At 45.3% G+C, this 15,848-nt stretch overlaps 1 protein-coding gene across 10 annotated transcripts in view; it reads left to right on the top strand.

The window, feature by feature from the left end:
* The window catches only part of TTC13 (tetratricopeptide repeat domain 13), a 69,131-nt gene extending 54,575 nt beyond the window's left edge, over nt 1–14,556 (top strand). For 6 of the 10 annotated variants that reach the window (XM_057531085.1, XM_057531082.1, XM_057531079.1 and 3 more), the window contains 8 exons: nt 1,415–1,498; nt 2,348–2,432; nt 6,339–6,448; nt 8,726–8,861; nt 9,816–9,895; nt 11,844–11,922; nt 12,063–12,142; nt 13,648–14,556. In XM_057531085.1, coding sequence (XP_057387068.1) covers nt 1,415–1,498; nt 2,348–2,432; nt 6,339–6,448; nt 8,726–8,861; nt 9,816–9,895; nt 11,844–11,922; nt 12,063–12,142; nt 13,648–13,762 — 769 coding nt within the window. In that variant the 3' untranslated portion in view covers nt 13,763–14,556. The remainder of the gene's footprint in view (nt 1–1,414; nt 1,499–2,347; nt 2,433–6,338; nt 6,449–8,725; nt 8,862–9,815; nt 9,896–11,843; nt 11,923–12,062; nt 12,143–13,647) is intronic. The other 4 variants (XM_057531087.1, XM_057531083.1, XM_057531080.1 and 1 more) reach the window with 1 other exon arrangement.
* Nucleotides 14,557–15,848: the final 1,292 nt, after the last annotated feature.

The following is a 15,848-nucleotide window of genomic DNA, read 5'->3' as shown; positions in this document are numbered from 1 at the left end:
AGACTCAACTAGCTTTAACTAAAGGCCCCTCTCCATGTGCTGTGCGGCGTGATGGTGATTTAGCCGTGAAGTACAGCCTCTCACTGCAGAAGGCTTGTAGCTTAAGGAGGAAGATGGACCTCACTAAGCTGTGAGCCTACCATGTAGTGTGTTAAGAGTGGTGGTGGTCACGTGTACAGGATGCCAGGGGTCCCAGTCCAGCCTTCAGGGGATGCTGTTTGGAAAGATGGAAAGCAGAGAGAGGTGGATGAGGCATGGACCCACCTGTGAGTCAGGCGTGGTCAGGGAGGTACCACTAATGCATTATGACTGGTGATTAGTTTATGATTGAGGGACTGTCAGCAGTCGAGGCTGGAAAGACAGGCAGAGGCCGAAACATAAATAGCTTTTTTTCCCCAAAATATAGCTAACATATCCATGCTAAGGCACTTTTTGTCCTGAAATAAAAGAGAGTCATTCAGAGATCATGAGCAGAGACGTGAGCTGAACAGATTGACACATCTGGGTGATCACGTTGGCCACAGGTGGCAGAATAGATGAGAGGGCAGCGACTTCCCTTGGAGGCGTGCGACTGGTTAGAAAGTTGTGGAACATTCCGGTGCACTGGTACTGAGGTCTGGAAGGCTTTGTGGAAGTGAGCTGGAGGGGAAGAGTGGATACTGAGAAGGCAGGGTCAGAACACTGGGGGTGGGTTAGAAGTGAGGGCAAGCGTGCAGCTGCGGGTAGGCTGTCCCATTGCCGGGCGGGCACGTGGTTGCCCCAGTAGGCCAGGAAGCCCCAGGGCAGAACGTAGGTGAACACGCTGGGGAGCTGGAGTGAGCTCCTGAACTTGAGGTTTGGCACGCCTGTGGGAAGTCCAGGGAGCGGTGTCCGGGAAGCAGTCGGCTGTGTGTGTTGCCGGACACGTACATCAGTTGGATGGGTGCATCGGCGTGTTGGCTGTACATGAGGTTCTGGGAGAGTTTTACAAATGGGGGTGGGGATAGAAACGGGAGGAAAATACTATTTAGAGCGGTAGAGGAGATGGAGACAGCTAGTAAGCTAGACAGCAAGAAGGAGTATTATCAGCTAATGCTATCAGGAGCGCGGAGGGTTAGGAGGGAGCACATTGCCGAAAAAGGGAAAGGACCCATGAGGGGAAAGGGGCATACAAGTCTGAGCCCCGTTTAAGTACCTGAGGACTTTTCTTCCTGTTTTGGCATCTCCAGGGCTGAGTTTGGTGCCTTTCCCACCAGAATAAGCTCAGTCGCTGACCATCAGTCTCGCTTAGACAGGTGTTTGTTTCTCCCGTTCTTTGGCTGCAAACAAGCGAATTTCCCAGCTCTCTTATTGTCCTTTTGAATTAACTTTGAAATTAGATATTGTGTGGAACATATTTCTTTGTAAAAACATTCTTAACTGTTTTTTCTTACAGGGGTCAGGTGATCAACATGAGATACCTGGAATATTTTGAGAAAATTCTTCATTTTATTAAAGATAGAATTCTAGTTTATCATGGGTAATCTTTTAATTTTCTTTTCATAATAATGGATAAAGTTTGTGTATTTTACGTTAGTTATATTTATGAAACTTGAAAACCAAGCCTATTGACAGACTAAACAAAATATATCATATTTTTATGGAGTGTTTGGAATCATAAAGCCTTTCATAATCATTTATCAACCTTCTTTTTAAGAGCTTCACAAAATCCATGGACCTTAACTGAGTATTTTTATCTTACACACAATGCTGTGACTTTTCTAGCCTCTTTGAAAGCGTCTAGCCTTTCTTTGAATTCAAAGAAAGCAGGATGTTTCTTTGAATTTCTTAATTAGGGATTAAATGAGGGATTTCCGCCTTAATACTCATTCTCCCTCAACTGAGAGGCAGTACAGTATAGATAGGACAGTGGACAGAACGCTGGGGAAAAAGGAATTCTGAACGTTAGTTGTCACCAAGTAAATATAAAATTGGTGTAAGAGCCTAGTAGGATACTTCCATTTGAACAACTTTAGGAAGAAAAAACATTTACTTCTAATTTCAGAGTTGGAATAGGAGAATCAAGGTTTTCTGATCAAGCCCAGACCCATGCATATCCACACAGACATTGGCTGTCCATCCTTTCAGGTTTTCCCCAGTTCACATTCTAGACAGACTGCTGTCTTGTTTCCTTAATTCTCATCTGTAGCCCAATACTCATTAGATTAAACCATCCCATTATTTCAAAACTTTGGTTGTGGTCCACCATTTTGAATATTGAGCCACTAGTAATTAAGGATGATTTATTTAAATTAAAGGTAAGAGCATAATTAATTATTAATTTCTGTATTAATTTTAGTTGCCATCTCTCTGTCTTTCCCTTTTTAAGAGCTAATAATCCTAAAGGATTGTTGGAAGTTAGAGAAGCTCTGGAAAAGGTCCACAAAGTGGAAGACCTCCTTCCAATTATGAAGGTAAATTTATCATCAAAATCGCAGCAGGTGTTTTTAGGGGAAACAATTAGTACTTTTAAAAAAAATTTATTTATTTTATTTTTATATTTATTTTTGGCTGCGTCGGGTCTTCGTTGCTGCGCATGGGCTTTCTCTAGTTGCGGCGAGCAGGGGCTACCCTTCGTTGCAGTGCGCGGGCTTCTCATTGTGGTGGCTTCTCTTGTTGCAGAGCACGGGCTCTAGGCTCATGGGCTTCAGTGGTTGTGGCACGTGGGCTCAGTAGTTGTGGCTTGCGGGCTCTAGAGCACAGGCTCAGTAGTTGTGGCGCACGGGCTCTGTTGCTCCGTGGCATGGGGGGACCTTCCCTGTCCAGTACTCGAACCTGTGTTCTCTGCATTGGCAGGCGGATTCTTAACCACTCTGCCACCAGGGAAGCCCAGTACTTTTTAAAAAAAGAACTCGTAATTATTAAATGCATGTTTGTTATTAAGTATTTTAAGTTTTATAAAGTGTGCTACTTGAAAACACTGATAAAAACACATTCTGCATAATAACCAAAATAAAACAGAACAGACCCTAGAAGGTAGGAAAATGGAATAAGGAAAACAAAATCAGTTCAACTAAAAGCTTACAGAAAGGGGAAAAAAGGTAAGGAGGAAACGTCTGTAATGGATGCTGTGTCTCAACATGACGTTAATAATCGATCCCTCACTGAAAGAATGAGCATCTCAGATCGGTATTTTAAAGCCCAGCTATGTCCTGTTCACAGGAAACACCTACAACAAGATGACATTCAAAAAGTTGAAGGCGGAAAGGTAGGCAGGCACATGCTACTGAAGAAAAGCAGGTGTGGCAGTATCAGTATCAGAAACATTGGAATTCAAGATAAAGGGCATGTCAGGGGACAGAAATTATATTGTTTAAAAGTATAATCCATTAAGAAGTTATAATTTTATGCACCTTTTCTCCACCTAGGAATATAACTACCCAAAAATGGGCCAACAGCAGGTAGATTTGGTTTTTTTCAGTTAATGGTTTGAACTATAACATAAAACTTGAGTCAGTGTTCTCCTTGTAGCTATAGTAGATAGGATTGATTTACATCAAATAAACATTAAGAAATTTCTATGACTGACCAAAGCTTATCCATTTCTAAAGAATAAGCTGGAAGCATCCCGTCATGGACAAAGCCATGAGCTGACTCTGCACCCGGGGTCCAGTCTGCTCGCCGGGTTTGACAGGCTCTCCCGGTCTCATCCCAGGCTCTTGTGTGCTGCAGAGCCTTGATTCCGGCCGACCTGGTTGTTTAAGGTCTCATGAACTGAGGCAATGGTTCTCAGTCTTCTCAGACCCGTTTTCACTCAGTAAACATGTTCAGATGGCCCCTTTATTGCACTAGAATGAAATTCATAAAGAATGTATCCCACCTACTCAAAAAATTCTTTCAAAAGTCACCACAGGGCTTCCCTGGTGGCACAGTGGTTGAGAGTCTGCCTGCCAATGCGGGGGACACGGGTTTGAGCCCTGGTCTGGGAGGATCCCACATGCCGCAGAGCAACTAAGCCCACAATTGCTGAGCCTGCGTGTCTGGAGCCTGTGCTCCGCAACAAGAGAGGCTGCGGCAGTGAGAGGCCCGCGCACCACGATGAAGAGTGGCCCCCGCTCGCCGTAACTGGAGAAAGCCTTCTCACAGAAATGAAGACACAACACAGCCATAAATAAATAAAATAAATTTATTTAAAAAAAAAAAAAAGTCACCACAGTGCCGTAAGGGAGTTCTAAAAGGTAAGTTGTTTATAGTAGAAAACCATGTATTTCAGTATGTCAACATTCAGGCATGTCTTCATGAGAAGCCACAAAGAAGTAGCCAGTTGCTTGCACATATGTGTAAAATCTTGGTGAACGTGACAGCGACAGATGCAGCCCTGTATCCATGTGTCATTTGGTGACTCAAGTATCATGAGCTACGATGTCGGCGATACGGTTTTCTGTAATGGTGAACCACACTTAATAAAGTTCCACACAAAGTATAGTATCCTCTTTCCTCAATTTATATGCTGTTTGCATTCCTAGGAAAGTCAGTGTGTATTAAAACTGTAACAAATATTTAGCGTGTGAGTGTAAAACGGAGTCTGGTTCCAGGCCTAGATAATCATTACATTATAAACAGGTTCTTCACCTACATGAAAGTCCAGTGGGGGTCGCGCCTGTGTGACCGTCCCCTGCATCTCATCCCCGCAGCCACCACATTCTCCCATAGATTCCCCAAACGCCCCCCAAGGGGCAGAAGGGCCTCCCCGAGGGCCGCGGGATGCACCAGACAGAAAGAAAACTAGAGCCTGTCCCAGGTTTTGGTCTTTAGCTGTCCTGCGGGTATTTTAGGCATTTAAATTTACTATATTAGGCAGAATACAAAATCAGCTTAGGGATATTTTAATATATGTATATCTCTGTCTAAAAAGAAAAGCACAATGGACAAAAGGCTGCAGTTGCCTGGAGAGCAGCTAAGGGGCCGGGCATCGCCCGCCCAGTGCCTGACTCCCAGTGCCAAGTCACTGCCTGTCTGGCCACATCTGGGAGTGGCCGTCCCACTGTGGTTGTGCTCACTGCACCTCCAGCCAGGCTGTGGGTACACTGGCCTTTCTAAAGGCACACGTAGAAGTATATAAAAATACGCCTTTGTGTTTAAAGTGCTTGGTGAATATGATGCCATGACAGCTTCCACTGAGATAGATATACGTACTTTTGCTGAAAAGTACATGTACTTTTTCAGCACATGTACTTTTGCTGAAAAGCCAAGTTCAGATGTACCTCAGCTCCCCTCAGGGCAGCTGGTTAGTAAATGAGGGGACTGGACATCGAGAGGGCCTGGGTCCCTGTTTCCACTCTGCCACTCCCTCGTGCCAGCTCGGGCCAGACCTCACCTCACTTCATCTCACCGACTTGGTTTCCTCACCTATAAGATGGAGGTCGTGTCCTGTCTTATGGGCATGCTGTGAGCGTTAGAGAGCACGGGCACGTACTAAGTGTGCCAATGCTTCTGCCTCTACAATTCCTTGTCCTCATACAGGACACCTCCCGTCTCGGCCCCTGCTGCCGGCTCTCCTGCTGACGTCCATTCAGCTATGTCCTTCTCTGGACCTTGGTGAATGCCTGCTGGCTGTCGCTGTTTTTGGACAAACTTTCCCTCCAATGTGTTACGCGAAGCATGACCTCTTTTAATTTCACCATTGATTCTCTTATTCAAGTCTGTCAATCCTAAGAAAATGTTGGCTACGCTAAATAACCGAACTGGGGAGGATTCTTCTGGAGCAATTTATTGGCATTTCACTTTGTCAAAAGTGTTTTCAACAGAAAGCCGTGTTCACACTCATCACCCTTAAGGGCCACTCTGATCTCTGTGTAATTCCTTTAGAATACTCTGCTTTGTCACTCTGTGGTCTGCAGAGCTGGGGTGTGTGCATGTGTGTGTATAAAATCCTCAGTTGACAAAATTCTGAGTACTTTTCAGTCAGATGAGAGTCTACTTTGAAGAAGCATTAACATAAACACAAGGTGCCCTTCTGAATTATAGGATGTTGAGTGCAGCTATTCAGCAAAGTATCAAAGTGGTTGCCACTTAAGATAGATGAATGAGAGAAAAGACCCAAAGGGAGCTCTTAGCAGTGAGCAGGGGCCTTGCCATCGCAGGGAGGCTGTGTGCCTTTTGCTCTGAGGTTCTCTGCTGGCCTCTGGCAGGGGCCACGGGGAGCGTGACTCGGGCTGAGAGTCTGGGTCGGGGCATGGGGCCAGGACAGAGAATACACGGTGTCTGGCACGCCGTGACCCGTCTTAAAAACATGAAAGTCGGAGTCGGCGCTGCAGAGTGGCAGTTGGGAATTTACAGTGAATCTCACCAGTAACGTGAATTTTCTTTTTCCCCGAAAGCAGTTTAATACTAAAACGAAGGATGGGTTCACTGTGAACACAAAAGTTCCCAGCCTCAAAGACCAAGGGAAGGAATATGATGGCTTCACGATCACTATTACAGGAGACAAGTACGTGTGCTTCCCACGTGTGGGTGTGCAGACGGGGGTTGGTGTCAGAAGGCATGCAGACGCTTGGTGCTGCCGCGGGAGATCGGACCTCCTGGGCTTTGGCTGTCTCCTAAAACGGAGATGATCAAGGTCCAGTGTGTAACGAGAACCAGCTTTTTTTTTTTTTTTTTTTTTTTTTTAACGTGACATTTAGATTATTACACCAGCAGATAGATTTTCTGACTGTGCTAAATCTAACAACTTTCTAGATATTAAGTATAATGTCTGATGTGGTTTGTGGAAAGCATTCTTCCGGGTTCTTGAAGTTTGTCGTGGGGAAGACTTTTACTAATTAAATGGAAAAAAGATGAGAGATTGGCAGGTTGAAGGCTATTATTGGATTTTTAAATATAGGTTTTAATGTAGTATGAGAGTATAAGTGCAGTCTTGTTGAAACTTTAGAATACAGATAAGCAAAGATTAAAAAATTTTAATCATTATTTCCTTTAAAAACTGAAATTATACTGCACATATTGTTTTATAACCTGTTTCTTTTCTACCCTTACTACGAACATTTCCGAAGCATTTTTAAAAATTGCATCGTATTCCATTTTAGGGATATTGTAGAGTTGCTCCTACTAATTTTTTTGTCATTGATCATTTAGGGTGTTTCCCGTTTTTTCACCTTATCAGTAGTAGCGCTGCAGTGACTGTTTTTAGTAATGATCATTTTATTTACATCTGAAATCCAAACTTCACCTAGGAGCCTCCGTATCCCTTGAGTTCTGGGTGGAATGACCTTGACCCTCTCCGTTCACTGCCGTCCCCGAAACACGCGCTTCTCAGTTGCTTCCCTGCGAGGCTCCACCGCCTCTGCATCAGGGACTCCGGCAGCTCAGTGGTGGGAGCCACGTCCTCTCAGCCCCTCCTGGGCTCTGGCTTCCTTGTCCCAACTTACACGGGCCTTCACGAGGAAACACCCGTTTAGCAACTTCCAGGTTCTGTGACTCTTCCACGTCGCTGAGGTCTCCACCTCTAACCCAAGCCACTTATCAAAGCACTTTCCCAATAAAGGTCATTCTCCCCCCAGAAGGAATTCCAGGGTTTTCTATCGAGGTGAAATTTTTTCTCCTACCTCTTCACCCACCCATGATTTTAAATTCCCAGGCAGAAATGGAACTGCCGAGAAAGAGTCCGTAAGTCCTTCCCTGAAACACAGCGTCTTTGCTCAGATGTCTGTCTCACCCCGTTTGTTGTCAGTCTTGCTCAGGGCCTCTGACCCCTACCTAGACTCGTGACCCATGCCTCCACCTCCGGTCTCCTGTGGCTGACCAGTGCTTCCTCAGATCCTAAGGCCGGGTCCACGGGGCGCTCCCCTGGCTCCGGAACTCCCTCCCCAGTCCATGCCCTGCCGTTGCCCTGTTGACACCAAAATCGGCCCCCATGCCGTACATTCAGGCCTTTTGTAATAATGGCCTCAAACAACACTTCCTGCCTTCCCTGAAGCACTTTCCTGCCAGCGCCTGGCCTGCTAATTCAGCTGGACTGCTTGTTCCCCGAGGTCACCTCCCACCTCCTGGCTCTGGGCCTCTGGCATCGCCATCCTCCTCTTCAAGACCCAGGTTCAGGCCCCTTCCTCCACAAGCATTTCCCGTTTTCTTCCATGTCTTGCAGAGTAGATCAGCTCTTTCTCCTTGGAACCTCTGATGAACCTTTACGGCTCTACGCATGGTCTCATCATAATCTGTGGCCTCGTTTCCCCCTCCGTCCCTCCATCAAGGCGGCAGCTCTGCTGTGTTGTCCTTTAGAGGGTCTGAGGAGTATTTTCAGCGTTTGGGTACCGGTGTTATCCAGTAAATACCTGTTGCATAGAATTTATATCCTCCACAGAGCCTCACACGGAGCTACATATGCAGCAGAAGCTTAAAGAAAAGGAAACAGTGGAGGCCCCGAACTCGCTTTCAGGGCACAGCCCCGGCCCCTGCTCTTCTGTTGTAATAGGGTGGCTGTCTGATAAAATGTTTCCTGGGCATTGAAGTACATTCTACTCTGTGTAGTGTCCTCCTCCTGTGTTAGCTTAAGCTCATGTAAGCAGTGCCTACAGTTAGACTGAGCAAAACCGTATTTTGTGGAAAAGCTGCCTGCTGTGAGACACGCCCCATCTGTCTGCTCAGAGAGGCAGAGACAGTCTTCCTCGCGTCCTGTGCCCCCATCGCCACGCTGCCCTCCCCACCCTTCTGCGCTTAGCTCTTTGAACCGTATAACACATGCCTTCGACACACCTTCTTGTATTTCTAGGGTAGGCAATATACTATTTTCCGTGGAAACTCAGACCACAGAAGAAAGAACACAATTGTATCACGCTGAAATAGATGCACTTTATAAAGATCTAACAGCAAAAGGAAAAGTACTGATTCTCTCATCAGAATTTGGGGTAGGTTTTTGTTTATCTTCATTTTATCCATGCTTCTTCTGATTCTTTTGTAAACTTCTTCAAGCCTTTACCCTTTCCTTGGGATTACACAGTTTATGCTTGAAATCAGCTTCAATTGACCGGTAAATATTTCTTTTGATATTCTTATAGAGACAATTCCCGTATTTAGTAACTACAGAAACTGGGGAGGGGGAATGATAAATGTATGTAGCGACTGTGTCATAGTATCAGAAATTTGGGCTTTGTCAAGATCTAAGAGAACAGGTTGGTGCATGATGGGCATGACCTGTGCTGCATTTAGTGATGCTCTTCTGGCCTGTGACCTCTTCCCTCCGTTGCTTCCCCGACTCAAGGGGGGGCTCCTTGGGAGCAGGAGCTGCAATGTCACCTCGTCGCTGTAGCTGTCACTGTGCGGAGAGTGTGGGGGCCACTCCATCCGCATTCTGGAATGGATGCCCATGGCCCTTGGGAAGTTACTTTGTTTCTCAGGATTTTAATCAGTTTATACACATAAATTAAGTATACTGATCACCTGAATCTCAGTGGGCGGGGGTAGGGCACTAATCAGAATCCTGGAGTAGAGAGGCCTGTAGTCTGAGAAAGTGTATTCAGTATTAATAAGGGCTTTGTTTTATTTTAATCTCAATGTATATGTTGACATTTCAAGTAACATTGTAGACTGAAACAGATGTCTAGGTTTATCAGAAAAGGTTGCAGTTTTAAAGGCAGCTGGGGACATACTGCTCTAAACTGAACTGAATGTATACCCTCTCGAGAGAACAGAAATCATTGGAAAGAGTATAAAATATTCAAGGATGTGAAAAGTAGGTTCTTGTAGAAGAATGAAATAATCCTCTTCCTAATGTAAATGCTTCTGATGTGTCTTGTCACCTAATAAGAAATGAGTTTGTAATCTGTTATCTAAGTTCCTAAGCACATGTCTTTTTTTCCTAGGAGACTGATGCTGTTGGCAACTTAATCTTATCCTTAGTTTATTACTTTTATAACTTAATGCCGCTCTCTCGCGGATCCAGGTGAGTGATATCCTCTAATCTGACAGTTTTTGGGGTGAAGAACGCACTCCTTTTGCTTCCATCTCCCGTGTGGCTCTGGGTACAGGTACCCCAGCAATGACGGGAAGACCCCTTGGTGTTTTTTCAAAGTCCACCCAAGCATGATATTCTCGATCTACTGCGTCACCAAGAGTCCTGGAACGTAGTTCTAAAAGAAGGTGCTTGGCGTTTATAGGCTGGAGCTCGAAGTCTCACCGTGTGCACACGTGTGCGCCCTGTGCTTTAACTCCTGATATTTGCCCAGGCTGTACCCTGCCCTCTTCTCCCCTCGCCCCCAGGTTTTGGCCATTAATTGACCTTTAGCCCTAATGTTTAATACTTTTGTGTCACCAACCATTGCAAAGTATTTTTGTCATTATGAATGAATTCTTGCTACTTAATTCATCAGGCATCTTTCAGGTGTCATTCAAACAAGGATGTGTCTGTAGAGCTTTCTTTTTCTTCCCTTTTATCTGGTACCGTGTACAGTAAATCATGCGAATGGCGTATGCCATCGTTAGCACATGTTTGACTTTAGGATGTTTTGGCTAAAGTAATACACTTAAATGTCTTGATCTTTAAGTACTACTTTAGAAAGTAAAACTCTCCAAAATGTGGCAGTAAATTTTGTTATAATATGACAAAAGCGTTGGGGGCGGGTGGGCGAAATGGGCGAAGGGGGTCCCCCGTGTGGTGATGGATGGAAACTAGGCTTGTGGTGATCACTCTACAGTGTAGACGGGTGCGTGCCCTTACACGGAACTTACCTAACGGTAGCGACGGCATTGAAACCAAATGGGAACATAAATCTCGTGCCATCAGCACAGTCGTCGTTAGATGTGCCCACGATGGGTGACAAGCAGGCGGCCTCCACGTGCCGCTGCCCTCGCAGGCCCCTGCACCTGCTCAGTCCCTCAGTCTTGCTGACCCTGCCCCCTAGCCCTGCCCTCCCATCCCCCGCCGCCCCTTGCAGCTCAGACCTGCTCCATCTCTTGCACTGACCTTTCTAGCTGGTCTCCCCGTATCCAGGCTTTTCTCCGGCCCTCTCTGCGCTCCACGCATCTTCATACCCGTTGGCAGGTGCCAACGCGGCGGGCGGCGTGATGCGCAGCGCCGGTCCCCGCCTCCCCGCGCCCCCTGCTCGTGCCCACACCTTCCTGTTCCCGCTGCCGGCCCGCTTCCCGCTCCTCTGCCTCGGGGGCCCCGCCCGTGGCCCTCGAAGATGCAGCGCACGTGGCCGCGGCCTCAGGGAGGGCTTCCCTGGCAGGCGACCCTGGGACGGGCTCGCTCTCTCTGGTGTCCGCTCGCAGGGAGGGGCAAGAGGTCTGTCTTAGTTGTCTTCGTCCTGGGCTGCCTGGCACAGGGCACAGAGCTGGTGTCACAGAGACGTCAGGATCCAGAGTGAGTCCGGACGTGCCGGGAAGTCCCCGTAACGCAGCAGGCTTCGGACCCGTCTGTTAGTGCGTTCTGCAAACGCCTTCTGCTTGCTTCTTCTTCGGGGCCAAAGTGTTTAATGTTTAAACACTAATATTAATATCTTTGCATTTATAAAGCATATCGTATATATTGCGTTTTAAAGCCAAGCCTCATGAAGGTGTTAAAAATATAAGCAGGCACATTTTCTAATTCACTCTTTCACCAGAAGAGAAAAGCCAAGTGAGGAGAAAACTCCTAATTAAAAGAAACTTTCTGTTCTCAGAAAAATATTATTCTTACACGTTTACCCTTCAATTAGTAAATCAGTAAATAGTTTTATTAGTAAATTAGTGAATATTTTTTAAAGCAAATGAAAATATTCTTATGTTTAATGTCCAGAGAGTTCTTAAGAGAAATAAAATGTCATCTCTTAGGATGGAAAATCCGTGGGAGCTCTAACGTGGTAACTGTCCGTGGCCTGGGACTGACTTGCAATTGTTCTTTACCTAAACAGTGTGATCGCTTACTCAGTGATCGTGGGAGCCCTGATGGCGAGTGGAAAAGAAGTAGCAGGAAAAATTCCCAAAGGGAAGGTATGTCGGAGCTGGAGCTGGAAGGGAAACATTTAAATCCCAATCTGTGGAGTTTTGTGTTGAGACACACGAATGCAACGGATCCTAAAGGGAGCCTCCCCTCCTGTTTGATCACATTCTTAAATTTCTTTCTTTTTCAGTTGGTTGACTTTGAAGCTATGACCGCCCCTGGTTCAGAGGCCTTTAGCAAAATAGCTAAAAGCTGGATGAACTTGAAAAGGTAACTGCTTGATAGGGGTCAAACAAAAGGATGTTACAACTGAAAAGGGAAAGAAGGGGCTCCCGGTTACTTTTGGAGCGCCCTGAAACTGGAATTGTACCCATTTGTATGAGTTATGATTATACAATGAATTTAATCCACTTTTCAAGGTTAAAATGTTTTTGCTGTTGTGTAAGACCCCTTAACAGGTGAGTATATGGATTAACGTGAATAATGAATAAAGTAAGGAAACCGGTTTGTGAAGAAAGGGTTACAAATGTCTTATTTATATAGTCAGATATCCACATCTCTTGCCTAATCCGCCCTTTGTCCCAGACTCTCAGGGTCAGTATTCGGGAGTGACTTTGAACATTGAGCTGCACCCGATTCAGACTGAGTCTGGGTGGTAGTGCCTGCCTTTCAGCTACATTTTCCCTGCACTCTAGGTTTTGGGAAGGTGGTACTTTATTGTTATTTAGGTGCGGAATACACGTGAGTCAGGAAATGCTAGGCAGAAATTACCCCTGACGATTACTGTGGGAAAGCCTAGCAGACTCTCATCTTTCCTGGCCCTTGTTTTCAGAAGCACCATGGGGAACGTGTAAATTTGCCATGAAATTAAACTCACAGATGCTTTCATAGTTAGTTAAGAATAAGCACATCTCACTGTCTAACCTTATTTATTCCTGCTCCTTCTCCATGTTTTTTATATCATAACCACCTCCAGTTCTGCCTTTCATTACCTACTGAACACAGCAACCTCTCTAAAAGTTGCTGGATAATTTGTGCTCTGTTTAAAACAGAAATTTGTGTCTGTAGGACACTTTTGTCCAGTTTGCAAGGATTCCATGAGCTCTGTAATGGAAACTCCTAACAGCTACACCTTGTTGCAGTATATTCTTGTTTCACGTTTACTAGTTTACACATGTTTTAGTAACATGACCATAGGGACTGACTGGTCCCTCGCCTCTGTTTCCTACATCATTTTACAGTGTTGAGCTTTCAACAACTCTTTAAGGAAAAGATAGCAACACTACCCTATGTTGTGCAGCTGCCGTTTCACAGCGTACCTTGACACCCATCCCATGCTCCTGCTAACTCTGGGAGTTAGGAACCCTCTCCCTCTTGCTGCAGATATGGGAAGCGGGGCTGAGAGGAACCCCTAACGCTGATAAGGATCAAGGCTGGACCCGAAACCTGTGTCTTCCGGTTCCATGTCCAGCATGCGCCCCAAAGGGACGTGCGTGCGTAACACTCACTGTGCAAATCAGGGATTGATTTTTCTTTCCGAAGACTGGCTGAATTTCCCAGCAGCTCATGGTGGGAGGCTGCCCGTACCCCAGATCATCGCTGCAGCAGGACCTGCTCTGTTCACAGCGCCCCCTGCTTTGTAACATTGTCTGATGTCGTGCGTAGGGAGTATTGGAAAGTGAATATCGTAATAGGAATTAATAGACCGTAAGCTTTGCCTTTTTCGTACAGTTGTGTTGATTTTCACACCCTCGCTTTGTGTTTTTCTTTTTCAGTATCTCACCTTCTTATAAGACTCTTCCGTCCGTGTCTGAGACGTTCCCAACGTTAAGATCAATGATCGAGGTGCTCAACACGGACTCCTCCCCACGTTGTCTTAAGAAACTCTAGTTACGCTGTGGTATTTATACAAGTAAAGGGCCGGACCTCTTGCTTCTTAAGTTATTTTTTAAAACATGGAATTATAAAGAAATTAGGTCCTTTATTACTTTTGATACCAATTTTTGATAGGAATTGAATACTTGAAATCATTTTCCTTACCTTTCCGAACCATAACAAAAATCATGGAAGAGGGTTTTGGGGCGACAGAAGATCTCTGTGGGAGGGGAGGCATACGTATTAGCCAGCGGCCTCTTGGCTTACACTTATGAAGTCATACAACTCCTTCCTCCCAGTGAAGAAAGTTTATTCCAAAAACCAAAAATCAATCATTAAAAGGAACAAAACCAACAACAAAAAAGAGGAGTGTTTTCATTCCTTTAAAGATCTGGATAGTCTTCAAAGACCTTCTTTTTAGGCACATTGTGAGAAGGCATCTTGTTTTCAACTCACATAATCCTCATGCGTGGGCTCTCCGTGTTGTTTGAGCCACGGGAGATTCGTGGCCATCAGAGTGCTCCCGGAGCGCGTGGCCGGGAACATTGAATGAGGCAGACAGTTTTTGCCAGTGATTCAAACACTGGATTATGGAAACATGTTTGTTTTTCTCCTCTTTGCTGGAAAAAATAAATGGGGGTGATTTCTGTAAATCACCAGTTTTTGACACTGGATTATGTACGTTTTCATTGTGTGAACCAGTTTCACTTTCAGGTTATAAGAACAGTCAGAAAATTACTGATTTCCTTTTTCAGACAGGGTAGTTGACCGTAAATGGGTTCAATTAAACTGTTGCCATTTCCAAATCATTTTCATTTTTCTTTGATTTTTGTTAAAGAGTTAAACTAGTCACTGCTTCTTTCCGTTATTTAGTTTTTGTCTCGCAGGCTTGCACGAGAGGGACACAGCAGTGTCTGCAGGCGTCCATGCTCGTTGGCAGGGACTTAACGCTGGGCCCTGGCAGAGTTGTCTGTGGTCTCAGCAGAACGGGGCCATTTGGTCAGATAGGACTTGCCCTTTGGACAGATGCTGTTCTGGGTCCTTACGTGTGCTTCAGAACAGCCACCAAGATTGGCTCGTGTTCTCCTCTCATCTGGATGGTGACAGAAATTGTCAGGCACACCTCACTTTAGAAAGAGATTTCACACCCACAGGCCAGCTTTCCCCTGGGTCTTCATTTTCATATTACAGATGAGGGAGTTGAGGCTCTGGCAGGTTGATGACTCTCCTGGGTCCCCCAGCTATTAAAAGCCAAGGTGCTAGGATCCAGCCAGGCCTCTTTGACCCCCCAGGGCCTAGCCTGCCTCACCAGGGTCTCGAGGCACCAAGGATTCAGTTGCAGGTTCTTCTCAAGGTTCAGAGTACTTAACACTGTTCCATGCAAAATCTCCATCTATCTGTTACATTTCTCTGCACTCTCAACTTCATGCTGTTTGACCAAACTGGGCTATGTAAAGACTTCTGAAGCCACAAAGGAGCTGCATCCAGATATAGCCTACAGCATTGCAAAGTGAGATAGGGATTGCAGAGATTAAACAAAGGAGAAATGAATAAGTTTTTAAACTTTTCCCTCTTTTTGCTTATTATCTCAAAAGCAAAATCTTTCAACTTTATCAAGGACTTTTCTTCACTTTATCACCAACTCTTCAAGATTTTAAATTGTGAGACACCCATTTTTCAGTTGGGGAAATGGTCCAAATAAATTAGCTGACTTTTCTAAAATATACGACAGTGTGTCGAAACCCCAGAATTAGTATGTAGTTTTTCCCTGAAACTTAGTTTACCAACTCCAAATGACTACGTTTCAGCTTTTATTTAAATAGCCCAGTTTCTCCTCATGCGAGTATTATAACTATCATGTCATTAGACATACTGAAATGCCAAATTCTGTGATCCCAAGATGTTCTGGGAAAACCTTTCACTTCTGCTCCAAGTCCCCAAATACTTGAGCCAACCTGACTGTGGTCTGAACAGATCAGGTCTGTTTGGTGGCCGAGAGGGTACTGGGCTCCCGTTCCCATCTTTGAGGGTTCTTGTCTCGAGAAGGTCATGAAGATTTGGAATGCATTTTTATATCATAATGTTTAAAGTTCTCTCATCA

The sequence above is a fragment of the Balaenoptera acutorostrata genome, chromosome 16, assembly GCF_949987535.1.
Source record: "Balaenoptera acutorostrata chromosome 16, mBalAcu1.1, whole genome shotgun sequence".
Taxonomy (NCBI): Eukaryota; Metazoa; Chordata; class Mammalia; order Artiodactyla; family Balaenopteridae; genus Balaenoptera; species Balaenoptera acutorostrata.
The sequence above is the reverse complement of the archived record's forward strand: the minus strand, read 5'-3'. Positions and strand labels throughout refer to the sequence as shown.